Source organism: Parambassis ranga, chromosome 3 (genome assembly GCF_900634625.1).
Source record: "Parambassis ranga chromosome 3, fParRan2.1, whole genome shotgun sequence".
In the NCBI taxonomy this organism is placed as follows: domain Eukaryota; kingdom Metazoa; phylum Chordata; class Actinopteri; family Ambassidae; genus Parambassis; species Parambassis ranga.
In genome coordinates, this window is record NC_041024.1 from 18332358 (window position 1) to 18356720 (window position 24363).

General features: G+C 40.4%; 1 protein-coding gene across 1 annotated transcript; it reads left to right on the plus strand.

The window, feature by feature from the left end:
- The first annotated feature begins 1306 nt into the window (after positions 1-1306).
- loxl1 (lysyl oxidase-like 1) lies at positions 1307-16278 on the plus strand. The gene is made up of 7 exons (XM_028402283.1): positions 1307-2814; positions 6980-7088; positions 8421-8558; positions 11859-12015; positions 12290-12385; positions 12759-12874; positions 13729-16278. Exons 1-7 carry the CDS (start codon positions 1710-1712, stop codon positions 13733-13735), a joined length of 1728 nt encoding a protein of 575 aa, XP_028258084.1. The 5' UTR covers positions 1307-1709; the 3' UTR covers positions 13736-16278.
- Positions 16279-24363: the final 8085 nt, after the last annotated feature.

Sequence of the window (24363 nt, forward strand, 5' to 3'; positions counted from 1 at the left end):
TAAAGAGGTGGAAAATGTAAAACACCTTTGGCTGAAGGCAAATCGATACGTCTTCTCTTAAAACTCTAATGACAAAATAAAATATTGTGTGAAGGTCATTTTCTTGACTAAAAACAGTGTGATAAAGTTTAAAAGTCATTTATTTCCTCAAAGATAATCCTTACATGACTTTTGGCATGCATTGATAGCATCAGGTGTTCAGAGAGGCTCCTGTTGTCTGTACAGCCCTGTAAGAATGTTGACCTTTCTGTAGTCCAGGGCATACTGTGGCCCTACAGGCTATGCCTAGCAAAATACTCTCAACTGCCTGGCTTTGATAACAGAGAAAAAACAGATTCTTTTTTCATGCATTCTATCAAGGCAAGCAGTAACCAGACATGTTCAAATGTCCATGTGGGGTTGTTTACTAATGACGTTTTCCCCCATTGTTCATGAAAATGATGGCCTGTGCAACAGTGCTTTGAAAGTATTTACAGCTACATCAGACAAAAGCACACACAGCCCTGCAGTTAGGTCAGCACGTGCTGTGTGCATGCCTTTTGTGCATTTAGTGTTACAGTACAGCATCGTGGGGATTGAGGGGTGGAGAGGGGGTGGAGGGAGTGTGTGTGTGCGTGTCTGTGTGTGTGTGTGTATTTGGTGGGAGGAGTGTTTTGAACACCGACCTAATTGACCTCAGTTTGATATTTCTTAGGGTGGGGTATACACAGCACATTTTCTAACATACCAGCATTTTCACAGCACAAAGAGAGTACTGTGTGTAAACTCTGAATATATTACTACATTCATATTAGGTCACATTGCATTACAGGGCTGATTATGTATTTTATGTTGATGCATGTGCCACTCAAAACTTTGTACCTCAAAGGTGAACTTTAGTTTAAAGTCGAAGTAGAAGAACATTGTGTTTATTGTGTAGATTACATCAGTGGTTGCCTGTGACAAAAGGCCACTGTTACCAATTAGGTAATTTACCATCTGCACAGGGTTGTTTTGTCTGAAGTTTTAAAGGAGAAGTGACAACATTCAGTAACAAGCCTTTAACACCTGTGGAAAAACCACAGTACAATGCTTGTACAAGATGAGAGAAGAATTTTAGCCACTACAAGTAGGATGTGTTATACAGTTTGTCTGAATGCCTTTGCAGATGGTAATGTTGACTCTGGAAACCTCAGCTGCTGCAGGCCAGGAAACATCACTAGCACTAGGGCCATGTGGGACCTCTCCTTAAAAAAGGGGGGAAAAAAAGAAAAAAGTTTGAGATTTCTTCACAGCCCATTGTAAGCAATCAGGCAAATAGAAGCTTGCAGTCGTGTAGTGCACAGGCACTCCTTTCCAGAAGGCAGAGAGCAATGCTCAGACTACTGACAGGCAAACCAGCGGACCAACAACAAGTCTGGACTTTTTCTCATAGCACTAGAAGACCGTACCACTAGTAGTCTTCTGAAGACTACTTTCACTACCTGTGTGATTGCTTCTGAATGCACATTCAACCTCCTCTACTGCCGCCAGTGAAGAGCTGCAGATGCACTCAACCACAGGTTTACTTTTCAACCCTGCATCTGTCTCAACTCTCACACCAAAGCGGTACCCACAGGAAGAGGATACACATGTTTTATTGACAGAGCTACAGGTGGTTTGAGTTTGATCTGCTGGTGGCCTGGGAGTTTTTTTCCTTTGTGGTGAGCTGTAACATCATTGGAGCCAGTATGTTGCCTATTGTTGTGGCATGTTTGGTATTCATACTGCTGGGCTTGGGGCAGGCTCAGGTTGCCACACACACTCAGGGGCAGAGCCAGAGCCAGAGCCAGGGTCAGGACAGTGCTGCCTCTCCTTGGAGGCAGGTGATCCAGTGGGAAAACAATGGTCGAGTGTTTAGCCTGCTAAACAGTGGAGCTGAATATGTCCCTGCTGGGGCAGGGGCCCAGGACCAAGGCCCCAGGGTGGTTGTGGCAGATGCTCGTACTCGCTCTTCACGCAGACCTCAGGGAGGCAATGTCCGCAGACAGGCTCCATCAAGAGGATCTTCCGAAACAGTGCGTGGGCAGGCAAGACATCCTTTTGGCTTTGGACAAGTACCTGATAACTGGAGACAAACCACAGGCAGCACTGGTAGCCATTTCCAGGGATCCTCTGGCACTCGTTTTCAGCCATCCACAGGCTCTTCTTCTTCGTCATCATCATCATCCTTTTCTTCATCTTCATATAACGTACCACCCTACCCACAATATCTGTTACCTCAGCAGCAGCCTCCCTTCCAACCTGTACCGTATGACCCCAGTTTTGTGGAAGGACCAGTTAGGAGCTTTGAGCCCCCCTTTCAGCCTGTTGTTGGCGGAGCTTATGGCGTTGGAGGATATGGTACTGGACGGGGTTATACCGGAGGTGGATATGCAGGTGGTTTGGGCCCACTGCTTCCAGGCTCTCCTTCTGACTTTACTGATGATAGCTACAGTTACTACCAGTCATATGGCTATGGTCCCAATCCTGCAGTGCCTGCGGTGCCTGCACGTGCTGCTCAGCCACCATTTGCAGATGGTCTGGACCACAGATACACCCACAGTCTCTACAATGAGGAATCTGCCCCTGCTGCCCCTGGCCCAGATGCCAACCAGGCCCCTCCCGTAATAGTGAACAGACCTGGATCTGCCAGTCAGCCATCAGTTAGGAGCCCTCAGTATGAGCAATTTCCACCATTTGGAAGACCCCAGCCCCCCTTTCTGCAGCCCATTCCTCCAGCCAGAAATTCTCCAAACTCTGCCATTGAGAACCCCAGTATGAGTGCTGGGGGTTTGTACCGACCAGAACAGAGAGGTACAGTAAGGTTTGGTTGTTTTTTTAAACTAATACAATTCATATGTTCTTTGGTCAGAGCATATGGGCAAATTATAAGTTAGAAGTTAGAAGAGGCTGTGACACATGTGGAGTAGCATTAGTTGCAGACCTGAAACATGTTCGGGTTTCAAGGAAATCCTGAAGCACTTAAAGTGTTTCACATTTTCAGAGGAAGCAGGGCACGTGTTTACTTGTAGGCATCAACCCAAAGTATTTATGTCTGTGAGGCAAAAAAAATGAAAAGCTTGCCATTTGATCTCTGTTGTTGCTGTACATATGAATTTGAAATATGCAAAACCCAGGAAGTCAAATGCCTGCCACCACTTCAAGCATATTTCTATTCTGCTTTCATGTTTGTCTGAAATCGGAAGTAATCAGAATAAAACATCTACTTGAAATTCAGCCTGTTTTTCAGTTTACAAACAAAGCACTGGACACAAGGTTCATCTTTTCCCACTTGTATGGTTATTGAAACCAGGTGTTTAGCAAACCATGCCAATGTACATAGAGCAAACACGAGAACTGTGCTTATGCATGGGAAGTTCTCCGCTACGATAAAGTAGTCTGGTTCATGAGGCGTGTGGTGTTTGTTTTTGGTGGTGATGACCTCATAAGAAGGCTGGTGACAGAGGGTGTCAGTGGCTTGATGGCAGGCAAGGGAAAACAGGGGAGGGAGATACAGCACTCTCTCAGGGGGAGGGAGAGCATGGAAAGTCCCAGTAACACATGGGGTCTATTGCTTCAGCTACAGGAAATCAAATAAATATTTAGTCAGAGTTCTTGGGGAATAATGAGGAGTGTCAAGCATGCAACACACTGAAGACGTTTCTCCCGAGCACAGTGTTAACACTGAGGGGAAAAAAATCACCAAATGCAAACAACATGTGTGTTCTAAGTACTGCTGGCTATGTCTGGTCTGTGTTGGGGATCTCTACTGAAACTCTTCAACTCTTAATGCAGGTCTGTCATTTTGTTTTACCCCCAAATCTGCCTTATTGTGCAGCAGTCTCTCCGGGGTGCTATGTGCTTTGCAGTGGTTATTCATTAGACACTCTACAGCTGGGAGTCATTTCTACCATGCAAAAAGCCAACATGTGTGCAAATGCCCTAATACTCTCAGTAATCATCGTGATAAAGCTTCAGCTATTGGGGACTGTTGAAGAGCTGACACTTTTATTGCTCTGCTCCATAGCAAGTATTTAAGCTGTCACAGTATTGTGATGCATGCATGAACAATTTTGTTATAAATTATGTACTATTTGAAGACAGTTGTATTTACTATATTTGATAGCAATGTTGTGTAGTATGTGAAGCAGTCAGGCCTTGAAAACTGAAAGAAAGAAACTGAAAGAAAACTGATAATGTCACAACAGTGATTTACACACCATCACTTATTCAGAGAATGATAAAAAGAGAGGGAACTAAAAGTTAGAGATAGGAGGCAGGAATGCAGCAGAATTTTAGTTTTCACCTGTGCTTAGGTTACTTTTTTAAATTAAAAATCTACTAGTTAAGGTTAGAGATTATAAACAAGGCAATGGGGTAGATAAGATGATGTGAAACACAGGGATGTAAATATATATATATATATATTATATAAAAAATAAATAGCTCTTTAGTTACAAAAACTAATAAAGATAAATCAAATACATTTTATATGGGGCCTATGAACAACTCAGCACATATAAGATTTGTCCGGCAACTATTGTGATTAAACAGATTTCATTGCATAACCACGGCCAGTTTGGTTTGACAAGTTGTTCACAGATTTGTAAAGTAAACAGACTATGACTCACAGTCACAGCTGCAAGAAGAGTAGTAATAAACAGTGTGACATATTACAGCATCATTGTCCACTCTGCTATGTGAGGGCTGTGAACATTAAGTGCAAAATTTGCAGGCCTGGGAAGAGGATGGTTTGTCGCTACAGTAAATGTTATCCATATCCGACTTTTTGCATCGAATCAAATTGATGCAGGGGGATAGTCTAATCTGTGTTAGAAGTACATGAAGCAGTCTTGTTTTGAAATCTGCAGTTTTCAGTGGTTTTATAAAATCTGCAATTTGTGTGATGCCTAGGATCTGTAGATTATCTCACCTGTAACCACTGCAGCACATAGTCCTTCCATCTCAGTCCAAGGTGAGAATAATAACACCAAACTGGTTTATTATAGAAGTGCTGCAGTTATTTCACTTGTTAGTTTCATAATGATGTGTATATTCACACACAATGGACAGCCTTTTACACAGTAATAAATGTATTACTATTACTAATTACTAATATTTGAAGTATAAAAGTATAAAATGACTTTTATATCTGTACTATATTTTGAATCTTTAGATACTGTTGATTTTTGATTATCTATTTTAAAATGAGTTCATTGGAATCCAAGTATTGTAATCTCTCTGCAGCTAACGGCATATAGCTAAACAGGAAATCATTTTTAAGGGAGCTCATATATAATTTAATATACTATATGAGATGGTATAACAACAAGCCTGGAAAGATTCTGTTGCTTTTCTCCATGCCCCACTTACTGTAGAGAGCAATGTGTAGCTTTGTCACATGCTGTTGAGAGCTGATCAGCTTTGGCTTCTCAATGCACTTTATCCGTCTGAAAGAGACCCACTTTCACATTTCAAAAGATTAGAGGGCTGTGAACAAAGCTTTTCTGGGGTGAAAAGAAAAACTGGGGTTGAAAGTGCCGATGGAAACCTCTGTGTTTCACACTGGTTTCTAAGTGTTTACATGGTCTGGCCCAGGAAGCTTCACCATGTCCTTCATGCCTGCCTCAGACCTCAGATGGAGGGATGTGTACACAAGTACCCACAAAGGGAAAGCACTCATTCAAACAGACAGCAGGGGAGGGTGCTCTCACCTGGGTGTTAAACACATGACATGGTAAACTTCCTAAAAGCCTTTTTATTAGCATAATATCTGAAGGTGATCGATTTACTCTGATGTTTACTCCCATGGTTATTTCAAACTGCAGTGCATGTTAAATAGTGTGCTTATTTTTTGAGTTTAATTAAACCCTCCAGCCTCAGAGGTCAGATGCTTTGACTTTCAGTCGTGTGAACATGCTCACATCAGAGTGTGTTTGGCCTTTGAGAGCTGAAGCCAGTGAGGTGATAAGCAATGCCAGAGACCCTTGCTGGCATAGCCTTTTCTGGGAATGGGAGACAGACATATATTCACTCTGACAAGTCTAGCCTGCTTTTTTTCCCTCTTGTTCTCAGGTTTTCTGACAGACGTGGTCAGTGGCCCACTTTAAAACAGGCAGTAGTGTGAGATCACTGTTGTTTTTGCCCTGGCACATACATTCTCCTTCCCCATGTCTGTCTGGCTTTCATTGTATCTCTGTGTACCTTTGGCTTTCTGCATCTTTTCATCTTTGTCACTTGCTTGCAGAGACCCAGGTATTAAAAACATGGGCTGCATTGCAATGAGCCTTACTGTGATACTGCTGCTGCTTAGATGTGTCCAAGTTTGACCCTGTCCCCAGCAGATATGATAGTCTGTTTATTGCATTAAAGGTTAAGCTGAAGTGACGTGATCATGTTTAGCATTGTGTCATGGAAAATTGTGTCACATTTGCCAAAAAGGCCAGAAATTATTGGCATATTTTACCCCTAACAGGTATTTTTTAGCAGGAATCCAAATGCCAGCAACACTGAAAGTCCTTGTGTTGCAAATGCTCCATGTTTCTTTTTGTTTTAGTGATTTTGTAAGCAAGAGACCTAAATGTAACCCCTTTGCTCTCTCACCTCAATCTCGCCCCTCTCTGAGAGGCCCATGGAGCGTCTCATTAAAAAGCGATGATAATAATCTGGAATGCACAGTAATTAGTGGCCAATGGGTCTCTCCTGTGTTACACAGCCTTGAACTGCCCGCCCTGTCCCTGAATTGTTGCCCAACATACCTTCCATCAGCACTACCATATTTACAAAGTCATAAAAAATGATGACAAATATGGGGAAAATTTTGCATTTTGTCAGCATGAACCATACTCAGAGATATTGTTCAAATAAAGTGCATGTAAATACTTATTTGTTTTCAATATTTGGTGCAGATGACTGTTACTTTGTAGGGTTGTGTAATTCAATCAATGGCAATTATAGGATGATGTGTCTGTCATTGCAGGTCTGCCTGACCTGGTTCCTGATCCTAACTATGTGCAGGCTTCCACATACATTCAGAGAGCCCACATGTACTCTCTCCGCTGTGCTGCTGAGGAAAAATGTCTGTCAAGGTAAATACAAGTCCACTGCCACACATATTATTCAATAATTGTGCACTACACAGATTATTTCTCTGTAGAAGCTGGATCATGGTCCCCACAGCAGTTATGATACTGTCCCTGTGACCATTGAAGTCCTTCATCATTGGAAAGAGTCTGATGGTCTGGGTTCAGACCTGGGTGGCAGTAATCATTACTGTGGACTTATGGACTGGAGCACTGTTCTGGTGTCTTTTCAGATTCCTATACCAAACTTTTTTTCTTCTGTAGCTGTCTCAACAGATCAGTGTAGTTGTAATGGTCTCATCTTTTACCAATAGTAATGGCCAGGCCAATGTTCAGCCAAAGCTGATCCCGAAAATTCAGACTTAGTGCATAATGCACTTAACGTCACCATTTCAAAAATGTTTTTAACCCTATGATTTTTTTCACATTTCTATTAGTTTGTTGTTGTCTGTAACATCTTCAGGCTAGAGTAACAGCTTAAAACAACAACAACAATAAATAGGAATAATGAATCGTGTTTAATGCCCTCATAAGCTGGAGTCCTACCGTTGCTGTACCCTTTAGATCAGGCAAAATAACTTTAATAAAAGATTAGCATTTTTTATGTGCTACTTCACCTTTGGGCAGCATTAGCCAGTGAGTGAACCTTCCACAACTCTAACCCAGCCTTCAGGATTCTATCCATGTTGTGCAATAATCTGAAATAATGACAAAAAAATTGACAAACAGCACAACTTGAATGAACTAAATCCTGGTCACCTTCGGTTATACAGGCTGTCCTTCGTTTCATTTCTCTGTGCGGGTGGAAAGCATCCCCTGAGCCCCAGGCCTGGGCTCTTTGACTGCCCCTGCACTAAGGACACCATTGAAATGATGGAAGTGTGTTGTCCCTGTGGCTGCTCTGTTTGCCCTCTTCCCATCACAAGAACACCCATCCCTCAAAGCCCTTTCATATCCTGCCTGAGTTCGCAGCAATCAACGACAGATGGGCTGTTGTAATTTGCCATACACTCCAATGTCAACAACAGTCACAAGATGAATGGCTTAGATTTTCAGTGGAATTGTGAACTGGAGATTGTGCCTTCTCTTACACACATAAAAATGAATCGTGCAACATCACTCTGTTCCCTCTGCCCATGTTAAAACTGCATGCGTGGAGAGATAGCTGTAATCTGTAGAATGAATTATTTAGTGGATACACTCCTGCCTTGAAGCCCTTCAGTTCTGCTACATTTTTTTTGTCTTAGTTATGAGAAACAGAAACGCCGACATTCTTTTTGCAGCCACACAGGCTATTTCCTTCATTGTTTTTTGTCTCTGTGTATGTCTGCCATGCAGCTCTGCCTATCGCCCTGAGACCACTGACTATGATGTCAGGGTCTTGTTGCGATTCCCACAGAGGGTGAAGAACAGGGGCACTGCCGACTTCATGCCTAACCGACCACGTCATACCTGGGAATGGCACAGCTGTCATCAGTGAGTCCTAAATTCATATTAATATATTTTACTCAGCTAAATATATTCAGCTAAGAATGTTTTTTGGAAAGAAAGTTTAAATCTGTGAGGTCGATGGGTATCATTACACTGTAATCTCCTTACATGAGTCCAGGCAGACCGTATATATGTTAGTTTCCATGCCACAGAGGAGAATCTATAAAGTCTATGAGATCAAATCTTAACAATGGGACAGTTCTCCCAAAATTGCACACTACATAAAAACAATGGAACACAGGTCTCCTGACTTTAGCCATTTTCCATTTCTCTCACTGTTTTGTTTTTTTTTGTCAGTGGACGGGTTGATTTAGGAAGACAGTGGTGGCAGAGATGATAGACCATCAGGGGACTGATGATGAGGTGCTGTTGGGGCTATCATCACTGCTTTCTGATGTTATATTCCATGTAGACTGACTTTTATCTCAGTTTCAACATGTCCTCCCACTGATACTAGAGTCAGACTCTCTTTTACTATTCTCATCTTGGAGGAATGTTGACTGGCCGTTAGGAGATTGGCAGTGTTGTTGCTGTCTGACATCAGTCTACATTTACACAGTGGTTCCCAGGAGGCAGAAAGCCAAGGCAATCATTCCACTGGCTGTGTGATCAGAATGACAAATCAATCCATTTTTCCTGGCAATCTGTAACACCAGATCACACAGCTGCTAAAGTATGATGGCATGGATATGGGTTACTGGGACAGAATGTTTGGTGACAAAGAAATCTCGTAGGGGAGTAAAAATCTCCTGCTGAGATTCTCACAATAGACTTTTCTCTTCTATATTTTTCTAAAATAAGCTGTAGAGTTGATACTTTTGCTTTTAATTACATTCACTCTTATCTCTCATTTTCTGTATGAATAAGGGAGGAAGGAACACTATCCTCCTGAGTATTGTGGGCCGTGAAAATGTTGGATTCTGTATATTTTTACTCAAATAAAGGCTGAGAATTCCAGCTTGTTTCATGTGCCAGTCAGTGTGGGAAGTAGTGGAGAGCTCTTGGTTTGATTTATTTTTGCTAACTTGTGTTTATTTATGTCACTATTGAGGGGCATAGTTCATGGCAGCTATTTGTGCAGGTGCCTGGACACATGCTTTCACGTCCAGGTTGCATGTTCTGGAAGGCCAATGTCTGGTCACCATTAAATATGTTCTCAAAGAACATGGAGTAGTTTTGTGTGGTTTATAACCACGGCTGTGATCTGAGTAAGACCTCAAAGTCGTGTTTCTTGCAACATGAGTGGAAAATGACTCACAACTATGAAGAAGGATTGGAATGTTTTGTACATTACGAACACAAGCTATTCTTGTTAAATCCTGTGCAGGTCCTTCCAACACCACATTCTCTACAGCTGACATAGTCAGCTAGGGGATCCAGGAATCAAATTAGGCAGGGAACCTTCCAGGCACCTTGTCGCTTAGCACCCCCCACCACCCCCACCCTCTTCAGTTTTTTTTCTGCTTCCTGAACTTTCATTCTGTTTCAGCTTGGTTTCAGACACACATGCATGCATGTACTGTAGATAATCATCTCAAGACTGCCACTGAAATGAATGCCAGTTCCTAGCACACAAACGAAGACTGTTTCAGTCTTGCACACCCTAATCTTCTCTCCTTGTGTTTTTTTTACACACATGTATTGCACATATTGTTTGTGCCTCCCCATAAAATATACCTATAAACAGAAACAAATCATGAATATTTTTATGTCAACAGAAACGAGGGAGTAATTTATGAGCCTTCGATAACAACAGGCAGGTTTCTACCTGAGAGCAGCTCCTAATTGGTTGCCTCTCCTGTGGAACAAATGAGTCCTTGAATGGTCAGTTGCTCCATCAGTGGAAAGTACCCACTTTTCCTTCCAAGCCATCCTTCAATCTTTAATGACTGTTCCAGTAAAAGCTGTTGCTGTGTTATAACGTGGGCCATGAAGTAAGGCGAAAGGGCAATATTTATATAGTCTAACTTTGTCTGACTGTAACCGATCCAGTGCTTACCTCACACACTACAACAACAGAAGGAAACGCCAGTTAAGTATACGATGTCAAGTTAAAGAACTGAGCCATAACACAAAGAAATGATTACAATTACTACTTTAAGGTATGTTTCAGTCTTGTAAATATATAAAGAGTTAGAGTTATAGATTATTGTTTAAATTATTTGCTGTCATAACTACATAAGATGAATGGCATCATATTAATAAACTCCAAACTCCACCCTGACATTGGAGCATATTGGGGATGTAGACTGTAGAGCCATCATGACACTGATCTGATCTGACTTTAAACTATATATGTCGTCTTGCATTGTAAGTAATTCATTAAAAATAGGAAAATCAGAAAGTCATGCCCTTTGTTAAGGATTTTTTAAAATGTAGAGTAGCTGTATAATCTTATGATTTTTTAAATAAATACATTCATTACCACTGCTGTACATAAAACCATCAAACTAATGACCAAAAACAGAGCTTTTCACATCACCATGGAATTATGCTGTCATCTTTTTATCCACTTACTAGCATATACCACAATTATGTGCACAGCAGGCTTGTTAAAGTGAATAGCATCCTGGGTCACTTTGACATTTGGGAGAGAACCAAACCATACAGCAGTTAATATCGCAGATGATTTCAAATGGACTAGCTCATTGACAGAGTCACTCGCTGAGAGTCGCTTGGTTCACATTGCGGTTCAGTTGAGATGATCAGTGGCCATGTGCATCCAGGCTTCTCTAAGCTGCTAAAGCTGTGCAAACACACACAAAAACACACTGCTGCAAGCACACAAATGTAGTGTTACGGTGATTCACACTCACACACACATACACACACACAAATGTACCGATGCACACACAGATATGTGGATCCACACTTAAAATAACCAGACATGTGCATATGCACGAAAAATACCTACACACTAACTCACACTCTTTCAAACACAGACAGACACCTCTGATCTTCGTGATTGGTACAAGCTAATTAACAGCATTCATACATCATTAGGGTGTTAATGTCTTGCCTCGGCAACACTTTATTGTTGCCATTAATTAGTATCTATTATCCATGATGATTTATGATGTGTTCAGTCAAGGTGCAACATCACGTACAAAAATGTTAACAGCTGAGGTCAGCAGGTTCAATACACGAAAAATCAAAGTGAGATTTCAACAACATAACAGCATTATTTGAATGTCTAAAGATCAGCTTTGATACATTTACACAGGGGCACAGAAAATCCATCTAACTGCCCTCCTGAACTAAGACGTCTTTTGCTTATTCCGACAGGCATTACCACAGCATGGATGAGTTCAGCCATTATGATTTACTTGAGGTCAGCACTGGCCGTAAAGTGGCAGAAGGACACAAGGCTAGCTTCTGTCTGGAGGACACCACATGTGACTTTGGTCATCTGAAGCGATATGCCTGCACCGCTCACACTCAGGTAATAAAAACATGTCGGTGGAGATAATGGTAATAAATATTCAATGGGTAGTGTACTCTTGAAGCAAATGATTTATCAGCCATATCGATCCACAGTTGGTGCCACCATGGACTGTTCCATGCACTATATACAAGGATTGATGTAGTAGTGATAAAAACTGCTGTATTTGACCAGCTCATGTTTATTAGAAGGTCTTCATTTTTTGCTCGTTGCAAGCGTTACCAGCTCAGATCAGTATTCTAAAGAAGTTTCTTCCCTCCCTTCTGTTGCTCAGGGTCTGAGCCCAGGCTGCTACGATACATACAATGCTGATATTGACTGCCAGTGGATCGATATCACAGAGGTCCAACCTGGAAACTACATTCTAAAGGTAAATGTCAAGTGAGATCCTGATGTGCGTGGACGCAGCAAGTTTATGGACAATACGAGGTCACAGTTTATGGAGTGGTGGATGGTTGAGGTCAAATTGATCCAGGTCGTAAAGTTTTTAGGTTTGTTATGTTGATTTTTTTTTCAGGTTGCGGTACTTTACAGCTCACTGCCAATGGTTTCCCATCCATCATAATGTCTGTTTTTCATGCATATTTCATTTGGTCAATATGGCTGAAGGATGTCCACACAGAAAGATCTATACATGTTCAGAGGGGTTTATTCTAAAGGGCTTTTTCTTTTTAGACAATTCCATTAGATGTCAGCCATGTTTGATGGGATTTGTGATTATGGTACATCATCTGTATCTCCAGCTCCAGGTTAATCCCAAGTTCTTAGTCCGGGAGTCTGACTTCACCAACAATGTGGTCAGGTGCAACATTCACTACACGGGGCGGTTCGTCAGAACAACCAACTGTAAGATAGCACAGTAAGTAAGACAGAATTGACAGAATTGGATTGTGGCAGGAGGTTGCTGCAATAGTGGCAGGATCTGGGTTTGTGTCATTTTCCCACCATTGAGTTACACTAAATCACATGATAGGGTGCAGCTAAATGCAGTTATCTGAAGCGCTTCACAGTGTTTTGAAGTACTTAGTGGACTTAATGGGTTCCTGGCTGAAATATTTGATGATTTAATGAATAATGCTCTCATTTCCCTGTTAAGATTAACAGCCTCTGAAACTTTGATATTTTCCCTCAAAGGGAGATGTAGGGCTGTTGAACTTGCTAATAGCGCTATTAGGAAGTGTATCATTGCACTCTGAATTACTATCATATCCTCTTGAAAAGACTTTATATAAAGAGGTTCAAGTGCTTCAGCTAGTCTCCCTTAGCTTCACTGGTGTAGCAAAACAAACACTAAAATGTGTTTGCCAAAGCTTTTCCAGAGAAAGCAAACAACTTGCCAATCAATGCATTACATATTGCAAACAGGTGCTAATAATGCTGTGTGATATGAACACTTGATTGTTTTTATTTCCTCTCATTTTATTGGAACATATTTCTGTAATTCTTGTAATTTCTTAAAGTATATGTGACAAAAAGATCTTGCACATGTGCATTGTGAAGACAGCAAGAGGACAACATGCATTTACACAGAATAATAGATAGGTTGGAAGAAGAACTTTTATTGGCACTACAGTGTAAGCAGTGGGCTTCTATGTAATAGTCCAAAGCAGAAGCAGACTTTTTTTTCTTCTTTACTGCAGTAAAAACCTTTACTGACTCTGGAGGGTTAAAAGTTTGTCTAACAACATTATTGTTTGTCTATTTATTTCACAGGTCTTGATTAGGCACTGGAAGGCTGCCACACCAGAGTGACCCTGATCTCTATTCCATTGAAATGTGAATGGAATCCATTTGTTGTTAGCTCATTGTTTGTGTTGTTTGTCTCGACTTTTTTGTGCTGTTTTGGGATCCTGGGCCCATGACAAACAACTGGCAGTGAGAGTATTGGGGTTTTAAACAAGCACACACATGCACTGTTGCATTATGCATATCGTACATCAATATCGCAACAATTAAACCGACAGTTCACATCTATGCAGTCTGTGTTAGAATATTGTGCTGCCAACTATATTTCACGTGTTGCTGCTCTTCCACTTTGGCTTGGTTACATGCTAGGACACATCATTGACTTTCAAAAGAGGAGTTTACTGTACATCCACATAAACATGTATGACTCCCACCTCTTTCCACTGAGTGGCTCTATTCAAATTATAAATAGTGTGAAATTGTGCCTGTGCTGAAATGAGTGGTTCCAGACAAGTCAGTGTTCAGCTGCAATCCAACAAATAAAATTAGAGGACAAAGTCTTCCCAGGTGCATTCATCCATGCAGTGTGAGGACAGACAGAGATGCCCAGTGACTCAGAATAACTTTAATGTGTTAGTCTTCTCTCTGTCTCTCTGTCTCTCTGTCTCTCTCTCTCTCTTGCTCGCTCGCTCGCTCACTCTTCACTGCCTCACTGGGTCAGCCTGGGATACTGTGATTCTCTGGGCACATCCTGTTTAATGTTGTGTTAACATCCAGAGGAAAGGCAGCAGGTCATATTTGCATTTGTCAACATCAAAATTGTAAGTCAGCAAAAAGACAGACTGTCAGCCCTGGATGCTGTACTCCTCTAAATCCTTGCATATTGGCATTGAGTCCCCATTCTTCCCTTCTTATTTCAGTAAAACAGAAACAGGAAACTCAGCTGGCAGAAAAGGGTGCTTTCCAGAAATAAGACTAACAGTCTGTGCGCTGTGTGCTTTGACTATCTTGTGCACTCTTCTTCAACTACCAACACTGGTCAGATGGCACATTGGTCATCTATACCTTTTGAAGAATGTATATACAAATATTCCACTGATGCATGAGTTTAATGCTTGATGTTGTAACTGATTGTAATTTGTTTATCCATTTTGACCTGTTACTGTAATTGTGAAATTCAATGAATTTATACATATATATATATATATATTATCTTTATAATCTGAATTATACAAATAGTGGGTTGTTGAAGAAACACTACTGCTAAAGTTTAGTATTCAAGTGCCAGAAAGCAGTCCTTACCTACCTCTCCAACTGACTGAGCTGTTTCCAATGACTGTCCCTTCAATCGTGGCTTCAATTGTGGAGTCCCAGTCCTCGAATCAGTTGCCTATCATGCAATACGAACTATGACTATGCAGAAAACAAGGCCTAAAATGTATTTGCTTTTCACTTTGTGTTTGCATGATGGTTATTAATTCTCTAAAATGTACCTGGTGTTGACCTCATGTGCACTGTAGGGGCAGTATGTGTAAGTCTGAATTTCATGTGAAGCCCGCTCATGGAATCCTCCAGTACATTGGCAAGAATGTAATCAGTTGGGTTCATGGCCACAGGATTTCAGTCCCGGTTAATTTGGCAATATCTGTTGTGTGTTTTTACTACAGGTTTACGGAGACAGCAAACACTACTTGAACATTTACTTACTAGTGCAAGTGGTGCAACCACTCATGCCTTTTTTCATACAACATCTGGCCCTTTGCACATCGGTATAAACAATTGTGATCAGGCATGTGCATGCGGCACAATATGTAAACAGTGTATAAATCACTGTGGTCTATTACTTCCAGCAATATTTATACCCATCTTCAATAAGCATTGTGTTGTTTTGTTAATGCATTTCTGATGCTTGATTGTAGTTAGTGCAAACCTCAGTTTAAAAAACGAAAGAATCCTTGATGAAGAAAGCCATGTTTTGTCAGTTGAGCACTTTTATTGTAAAAAAGCAGTGAATAAGACACACTTTGCAATTGCAAACAATAATGTTGCTTGCAGTGTGTGTGTGTGTGTGTATTGGCAATTCGAGTGAAGCCTGTAATAGTAGGTAGACCACTAGGAATAGTAATTAATGAATGGCTACTGCACAAAACATTTTTACCAAAAGTAATGGCTAAAATCAGGTTTTGGAGCGTAAACAACTTAAGGTTTGAATATTTATAAAAGTGTTTGCTGAAGTCCTTTTTCAGGTAGCAAGCTGAGCTCTGTGTGTGTGCATTGATCAAATAATGACAAAACACCATCACTGGTTTGTTACTGTTTTGAATGCAGGCATCATGCAATTATACTGTATGCAGGTCTCTCATATTGTACTGTAAATACAAAAATAGTCAGTTCATTAATTCAGTCTTTGCTAGCTTGTGATCATATTTGTGCACTCACTGACAAAGATTCGCCAATATGTGATTCTGACATTTAGTGGAACAACAGCATAGGAGTAGGTGACAGTTATCCAGCGTCTTTGACATGTTTTGATGCAAAGCTGTATTTTTCTAAAAGTGAGCACCTGTCAAAAATGTTTTATCCAATAAATACATTTACATGTCTGCTGTGTGCACAGAATAGAATGTGAATGCTTTGCACCAATCTTATAGCAGTGGATCACTGTGCTGTATATGAGCCCCTATCTGCAGCTTAACACAGAATATGTATCAGGAGATCCAGTGGAAATGCTGCATGACAGGTGTGACAACTTCCTGAAATCATTCCCTTCATAAAAGATTAGGTGTGATATGTTTAATGCATTAAGGCACTCTCCTGGGTACAGCTTGTTATTTTTTTATGCATGATTCAAGCATGGATGCAAATCTGACCTTTGCAAATACAGGAAAAATACACACTGCATATAAAATGCCCACAAACAGCAAACTGTAAATGTAATTGCAGAGTGGCACCAAATGAATCAGTCGTGTGTTTGTCAAGTTTTCATATTCTGACACATTGAGCTGTAGACACCTGCAAACAACCCTGATTTGGTCGTATTTTCATCACTGTCAGCACAATGCCAAAAATCCATTCATTTCTATATGTTTATGCAGAAAGATTTTGCTGCAAATTTCAGTTTCAGCAGCAGAGACCGACCACATGATGCATGAAAAGGCTATCCAGGAAGCACAACAGCATGCTGCAACACAATGAGAAGAACATATATCACAATATTATAAAACTATTTTATAAATTATATTATAAACTACACTAAAAGTCTCAGTTTTTGTTTTTGTTTCCATAGCAATGATTTGGAGGCTTTGTAATATGTAATGTGCACCAGCACCACATTATCATGTAAACCAATGAATGGTTACATTAGTAATTTTATACCTGAGAGATGAGAGAGAGAGGGAGTCGTGGCTCTGTGTGGTGACATCGCAGAATGTGATTGTGCCTTCTGGGCATTTATATTCTTTTGTTATATGGCATCTACCGCCCTCTAGTGTATCACTGTTGAATTGTAGTTTTTTTCTCCACTTCCTTTCCAAGTAGGAAGTAGTAACTAAAAACACAGGAAGAAAACTCAGTTTAAGCTGTGCACAAAAAGATCTTCTGCTGCCATCCAGCTATACCATAGAATCAGGGAATCCTGTAAGTCGGAGTCTGTTGGTAAGATTCAATAATGTGTTTCGCGATCGAGCAATGTTTTTGTGAATTTTGTATTGTGAAACAGCTTTTTAAGGCTTTTCAATGTCAGCATTTAGCTCAGCCATGTTGGTTTGTTTTGCTTGCAAGCTGTTGGTACTAAGAATGTATTCATGCACACAGAGCTATTACTGTTGACTGGATAATTTTACTGCAATCTATTATTAATCTATCAAACAATATGATTTGCATCATAACTAAACATAGTGTCCTTACCCCAGCATAGCAATCATTGGGATGATATAGTGTCCTGTCTTAAAATTGACATTATAAGCTATTAATTGAAGGGACATTGATGTTGATCAAACTTGTGCCTCGGTACAGTGAGTTTCAGTTGTGTTTGGAAGACACAGACATTCTTTGTGGAAGTATTTCCTGTCCCCTGGAGGAATTAGAATCCATTATCTTGTTGTTTTGATACGCACTTCTCACTCTCATATTTGGCACGTCCTAACAAAACCCTGACCCCCGTGATGGGACTTCCTCTTGGCGTGGGCTGTTTATTCAGGCTGTTCACACAAAATCACCCCATTCCAGCTTTCTATGGCACATCATGTTGTTTTATAAAAAGGGCTGCAGTATGTGCTAGCATGGTACAACCTGGTTTATGTTGATGTGTTTATGTGCATCTTTGTGTACGTGTGTGAAGAGAAATACACATGAATATCTCACAATGAGGGAAAGAGAAGGCGAATGATGCTTTGGATTGTGAGGGTTTTGCTTTTCCAGTTGGGAAGTCTCACAGTTTTACATCTGTTTTTTCATGAGCAGGACTCTGTGTTTGTCTTTTCATAATTTTATGCAGCTGCTATTTAAAGAGTGCAAATGAAACTGTGTATGTTTCTCAGTGGGTACAGGCAGTAATGTACACCAGGAGTCCTTTTTACAGAGCTTCATATTCTTGTAATTGAATGGACCTACTGCAGCACATTCCCCACAGCAGCATCTGTAATGGTTATCATAGTTGTTGAGTTACATACAATAAATGATTAAGGACCATTTCTTGAAACACACAAAAGCGCAATTGTGATTACCAGAAATGTGCTAGAGGATGTTTCCCAACTGAATTCAAACAGTGTGAGATTCTGAGTGGAGCATATAAAAATACCCTGCGGGCTGTGAAGAACAAACCCCGGCAGACACGCTGTATCGCTGAGAAATGGAGCATATGCGACCCGCAAGATGCTAATGCAAGCATGCTTATAAGAAACTAGATCTGGAGGAGAGTGGAGGGAGAGATTAGCACATTGTATCAGGTGGAAACATTAGTATAAATGGCCAGAACAGCTTGTAAGATTAAGATTGTGAGTCTGATCACAGGATGTGTAGTCATTGCTCTTCCTGATCCATGACAAACACAAAATATAGTATTCACAACATTGCCCTCAATACTCCATTATATGGGAATTTGAACACCGCACTTACTTACTCTCAGTACATATGTGAAGCAACATCTAGCAACTGTAAGCAACTGTAACAGTTTTTTCTCTCTCTATCATCCTTTTGCATTTTTGTTAAAGAGAAAATTAGTCAGTTTTTGTGCTTGTCCAGACAGTGTTGACAGTTATTGTAGCCAGTTGAAGCAATACATTTCCTGATAGAGGAAAGTGAGTCTGGCCTGCTCTGACTACTGTTACTTTTTTAACCATAAACAGAATAATTGATTATATTGTCACACTATATATTTTCATGTCTAAGCATTTTTTAAAAACAAAAACAAAACAAAAGTTCTTTACGGCAATAAGTCAATGCAATATCTATGACTTTTTGGCCAAAGAAAGTCTTTTACGTGACAAGATAACTTCACCTGCTCTCATGCTGTTGAAGTCTTCTGGAATCACAAAGATCAGGCTGTAAACATGAAAATGTTTGTGTGATGTGACGTTTTAAATTTTTTGTGCATTTTGTGTGCAGACATCATGCTGATTTTTCCTCTCTAACTTCACCTACTAGTATTTTCTGGTTGTCCTCATTGTACTCAGATTGCACTGTGAGTGACAAGGTGGTGCCACTTATTTTTTCATATTAACTACAGCCTCCCAGCCCCTGCCCCGCTTTAGCTGCATTAGGTGTGTACAGTGTGACAGTGAGTGTGACTTTTTGTCTGAATCATTCTAAAACACTCTACAATCATTGTAGCATAAGGCCTACAGCAGAACACTATGTCCAAAGTTTATAAAAAGTTTTTCTTACATATTAGACTTTCCCCTACATCAAAGCAATCCACCCTAACTTGACCAGCTGGCTTACAATGAGACATTGCTGAAAGACATGACTTTAGACCTCCATTCTTCACTGCAGCAGGTTTATGTGAGGCTAATTGAATTTAGTAGAAAGAGAGAAGGGGGACTAGTCTGTGAGCCGACGTTGCCAAAAAGCCCACCTCCAGACTTGAGGTCTAATTTCTGCAGAGCATACAATGTAGAGATTCTGTGGCACAATATCAAGGCCACAGGTAATTCATCTTCTGGCTCTAGCTCTGCTTTGCAACCTAATTAAATGAATAAAGATGTGAAGAAATCTTCATTTCCGTAGGGATAAACACATTGCTGCATGGAAAAGGTAAGAGGAAAGGCTGGCTTTGTAAAGCAAGAATAGAAGCAGATGAGACACCACTGGCTGAAGACTTTTTGAACAGTGAGGGGGGAAAATGTGTTCTGATTTACATGCAGCTGCAGTTGCTGGCTCATTTGTTTTGATAAAAGCTCATCGCACACACATAGAGCTGGCTCCACCATATATATCTGAGTTAACAAACATTTCACTTCTTGTGTTAACGCAGCATCGAAGGCGATGGGCGTTATATGAGACAAAGAAGTAGCTTGTGTCATAGACACAAGACACACTTGAGTGCGCTGGCTGACAGTTTAAATACTGCCTGCCTCATCACTGAAACATCTGCTCTGTCTTTGGTGTCTGCTGGATAAATAAGCGCTCCTTCTCACAACTTAGTTCCCTCAGTTTCCTCACTCATCAATTTTAAGGAGTATGCAAATTGTAAAATTTCCTCAGCATCCCTGGGACTCCTCATGGTGGCAACAACAGGGCAATAAATTCTCATTAAGCCTTTCCCTCCCTGAAAGGCAGAAATTGAAGTCGGGATATTCGTGTTTATAGTCCAGGGCAATTGGAACAAATGAGGAGATCTTGTGTAGGAAAGATAGGCTTCCAGCCCCTTAATCGGGTCTTTTCAGAAAGCCCCAGTCTCCCACCCCCCCTCTGCTGGCTCCATGGGGAGTGTCAATGATGAAGTCAGCCACGGGGAGCATCGGTCCTGCGCCACAGTGCTCAGCCTCTCTCCCTTCTGACAGGCCCATATTTCACAAGACTCATTCTCCAACCTCCACTGTCACTGTTTCCTGCGCTGTCAGGGGGACGACTCCCATCATCAGATCGGTGATTTCACAGCCTGGTGGCAGCAGCACTCCCGCTCTGTAGCTGAGTAACATGGCCTCGCTCCAGACAGCTGGGTGACCCCTCCTTACCGGACTCTGATTCCTCTCATCATGCACATGTAAAGATGATCTAGGGTTTTTTTTTTGCTTTTTATTTTTACTGAATGATGCCGTTAGCTTTGGGGAACTGCTGAGTTGTGTATTTTTTTTAGTATTTTTTGTCAGACCATATCATCTATCACTTTGCTGTTAAAGTACACACAAGAAGTAGTCTGACATTTTGGAAAAGTGTTACCCATTTACAGATCAGTGATATTTGTCTTACCTGTCTGGAAGATATGCTAATGGGAAAAATGTTTACATCCTATAATAAAACAATCATGAGGGCCCAAAGCATGTAAAGAAAATGAATCCAGTAGAAGTCCTATAGCACAGCAGTTTCTAACTGTAGCAACATTTTCACAGTATATTTCATCTAAAGGCTGTATGAGCATGCAGTATAATTAGTGTCATAAACACTGTTGTTATAGTTCTCAGAAATATCTCACCTGTCACTGCACACCTACAGTGTTTTGTTGATGTAGAGAGCAAACACGATGAAAAGAAAAGTAAAATATATGGTACATTTATAATTGGAAAAACATCCAAACTATAAAATATTGTTGTGTGTGCTTTTTAAGTCACAATAACCTTTGCTATTCATAGTAAAATTATACTTGTTTTCATGTTACCATGACAATGACACCTCAGAGAGATCAGTAATCACAATGTTTTTTGTTATTTTTTTTAAGGGCCATCATTAACACTAACCACTTAACAAAGAGGCAAATTTATTATGAACATAATTATTCTTTCCTCTTCTCCTTTTTATTCTATTTTAAGCTGGTTTAATCATTAACTGTCCAATTTGCAGGCAGGAGTTATATATTCACAGGAGAGAGTTAAATAGCTCATCCCACACACTGGCTGTTGACTCTTTCTTAAGGTCAATTAGTAAACCATTTTTTTAAATCAGAATAAAATCTGCCAATGAGCTACATTTCTAGTTTTTGTATGTTGCTCTGTGACTCCTCAAACCTCGCCCAGCTCTTGCCTACATCTGGTACCCACAGCATGTCTGGGTGTGTCTTCAGCCCTCTGAGAGCAGTTAAGGCTTATTAACATGTTGGGACCCCAGCTCCATATGCATTTTTCTGTGTGACTCACAAACATAAATGCAAGACTGTGTGTTTGCATGACTCCATGTCTGTGCATCTTTGTTCAGGCAGTAGTGTGTATACGTGTTGAACAGCATGAAAGGGCACTCTATCGCCATCTCTCCTGAGAAACGAAATACAAAGGCCCACTGTGCTCTGTCAACTCCAGGTCATACTGCACCCTTTGTGTGCACGTCACCACACTCCTTCCTACAACCCTTCTGTTCTTCACTGTTGGTGTGACTGATCATGAAGGAAGGGCATATTGTCAGAAAACTTTTGGATACTAATTTCACCTGGTGTGGTTCAATCCCTATTAATTTTTCTCTATACTTGTAGCCAAGCTGTACCCCTACAAAACTGCATTTCCATTTAAGTGTCTGTTGCACAGACCTCTGAAAAGTACCTTGGGTACTATGGAAATCACAAACCAGATTAAACCCCTGCTGTGACATTGTGTCTATGACCAGCAGCCCAATGTAAGCTTGTGTTTATATACAATTAGGTCAGATCATCCAAATGACAAAAGGCTTGCTTTTGATGTGAGCTGAATATGATTTACTAAAGTGCTACATCTGTTCAGACTTGATTTATTATGAATCAATGACTATACTGTGTGCTCAACAGTCAGGCCTAACTGAAGGAGCAAGTGTTTGCTGTCACTACTTGTCACCAGAGATTTTCATGTGTATGGCAATTACAGTGTTTGTTGGTGGGTCCTCTGGGCCTCTATATTGCTGTATAATTTCACCCCCCCCCCCCCCCCCCCCCCCCCCCCCACTCCACAGAGTAATTCTATCACTCTTCCAACCAAGAGAGTTGAAGCAGAACACCCACAGATAAATCTATATAAAGTGTATTTTGAATCCAACCTGTGATGGTCACCTGCTTGCAGGATGTCAAGAGAGAAATTGTGTTTGCTGCATGTGGGTGTAGGCAAATGGCACCAATCACCAAAAAACTCAGTCAATCTCAGATTTCTTGTGGGTTTTTTTGTACAGACTTTGTACAAAAGAAAAGCTAAAAGGCCTCACAGTGCCCCTAGTGGACAGTCGGTGTGACTGGTTGACTTCCAGAGAGGGCCAATACTGCCATCTAAAGGCACTGAATACACCTTTAAAAAAATCACATTTTAGCAGTGTTTAAATGTGGCTGGCTGCAGTATCATTTGCTGTGTTTAATGTATTGGAAACAATTTAAAATCACATTTTAATGATTGAGTACAATGTCTTGATTAAATGGAGCAAATACAACAAAATAGAAAAGCAACCTCATTGAGTTATGGCAGACAAACTCTGTGCAATCTGTAGAAATAAAATCCTTATAATTTTAGCAGCTTATTGTTTAAAATTGTATTTAAACAATGGTTTAGGTTCTAGGTTGATGTTGTTTTAGTAAGAAAAGCCCACTCTGAATTTTTCTGGTCCTCATGATCTTTTGCTAAATACCCAACAGGTGTACATGCAGTGCTGGACCATTTTGTTTTTCCCAATGACAATGACTATAACTGTGTTAGTATAATGCAAATTGCAGCTAAAGCATAGCACACATGACACAGTAGCATAAATGCACACTTTCATCTGTAAAAGGATGAATGAAGGTAATACGTACACGTTGGAGCTTTTTATTTTAAACTAAACCCATCAGCGCCTCTCTGTGGTCACATGGCCAAACTGCAAGAGACAGGTTCTCTGCTATATACATGTAACATTTTACAAAATGCCAAACTGACATCAAATACAAAACTTTCACATTTCTGCAAAAACTGAAATTCGCTAAGATCACATAATTGACTTGTTTTTCTATTTCTGACATCAGTAGAACCATTAAAACTCATTTAAACTTGTGCTGCAAGACAGCTCCCAGTCACATCTGAGATTTTCTGTCTCTTTCAATCCCCTTGAAGATCTGCAATAACACAGTTCCTTACATGGACAGGCTTTCTTTCAACATTGCATTGTTTTTTTTTCACTTCACAGTGTAATCATTGATAAACTGCATAGAAATATGATCCAATTTTGCTGTGGTCAAAGAAAATTCTAAAATGTCATTGGATCTTTGGTTAATCTTTTCACAAGAAAACCTAAAGTAAAATACTTTAATACTTTATTCTAACTGTACAATATTGGGATAACACTGTTATAGTCAGTACAACAAAAGTGATTTTATAATAGTGAAAGAAGAGAAAGATGCTCTTTCAGCTGTCCTTTTGTAAAAATAGATAAAATTGCAGACTGATCATTATCACACAGCTCTCATAATGGAGCCACTACTTAAATACTTACTTTAAGCTACAACACTTTCAAGTCAAACAGAAAACATGATTACCTCTTGTAAAACACTACGAACAAATAGCATGCCCTTTAGAACAGAAAGCCCAA

What these genes read in the sequence shown, in the direction of transcription:
- loxl1 (XM_028402283.1), top strand. Translation starts at nt 1,710, where the DNA reads ATGTTGCCTATTGTTGTGGCATGTTTGGTATTCATACTGCTGGGCTTG. An exon ending in GAGGAAAAATGTCTGTCAAG is followed by an intron (nt 7,089 to 8,420) that starts GTAAATACAAGT and finishes TCTGCCATGCAG; the next exon opens with CTCTGCCTATCGCCCTGAGA. An exon ending in CCTGCACCGCTCACACTCAG is followed by an intron (nt 12,016 to 12,289) that starts GTAATAAAAACA and finishes TCTGTTGCTCAG; the next exon opens with GGTCTGAGCCCAGGCTGCTA.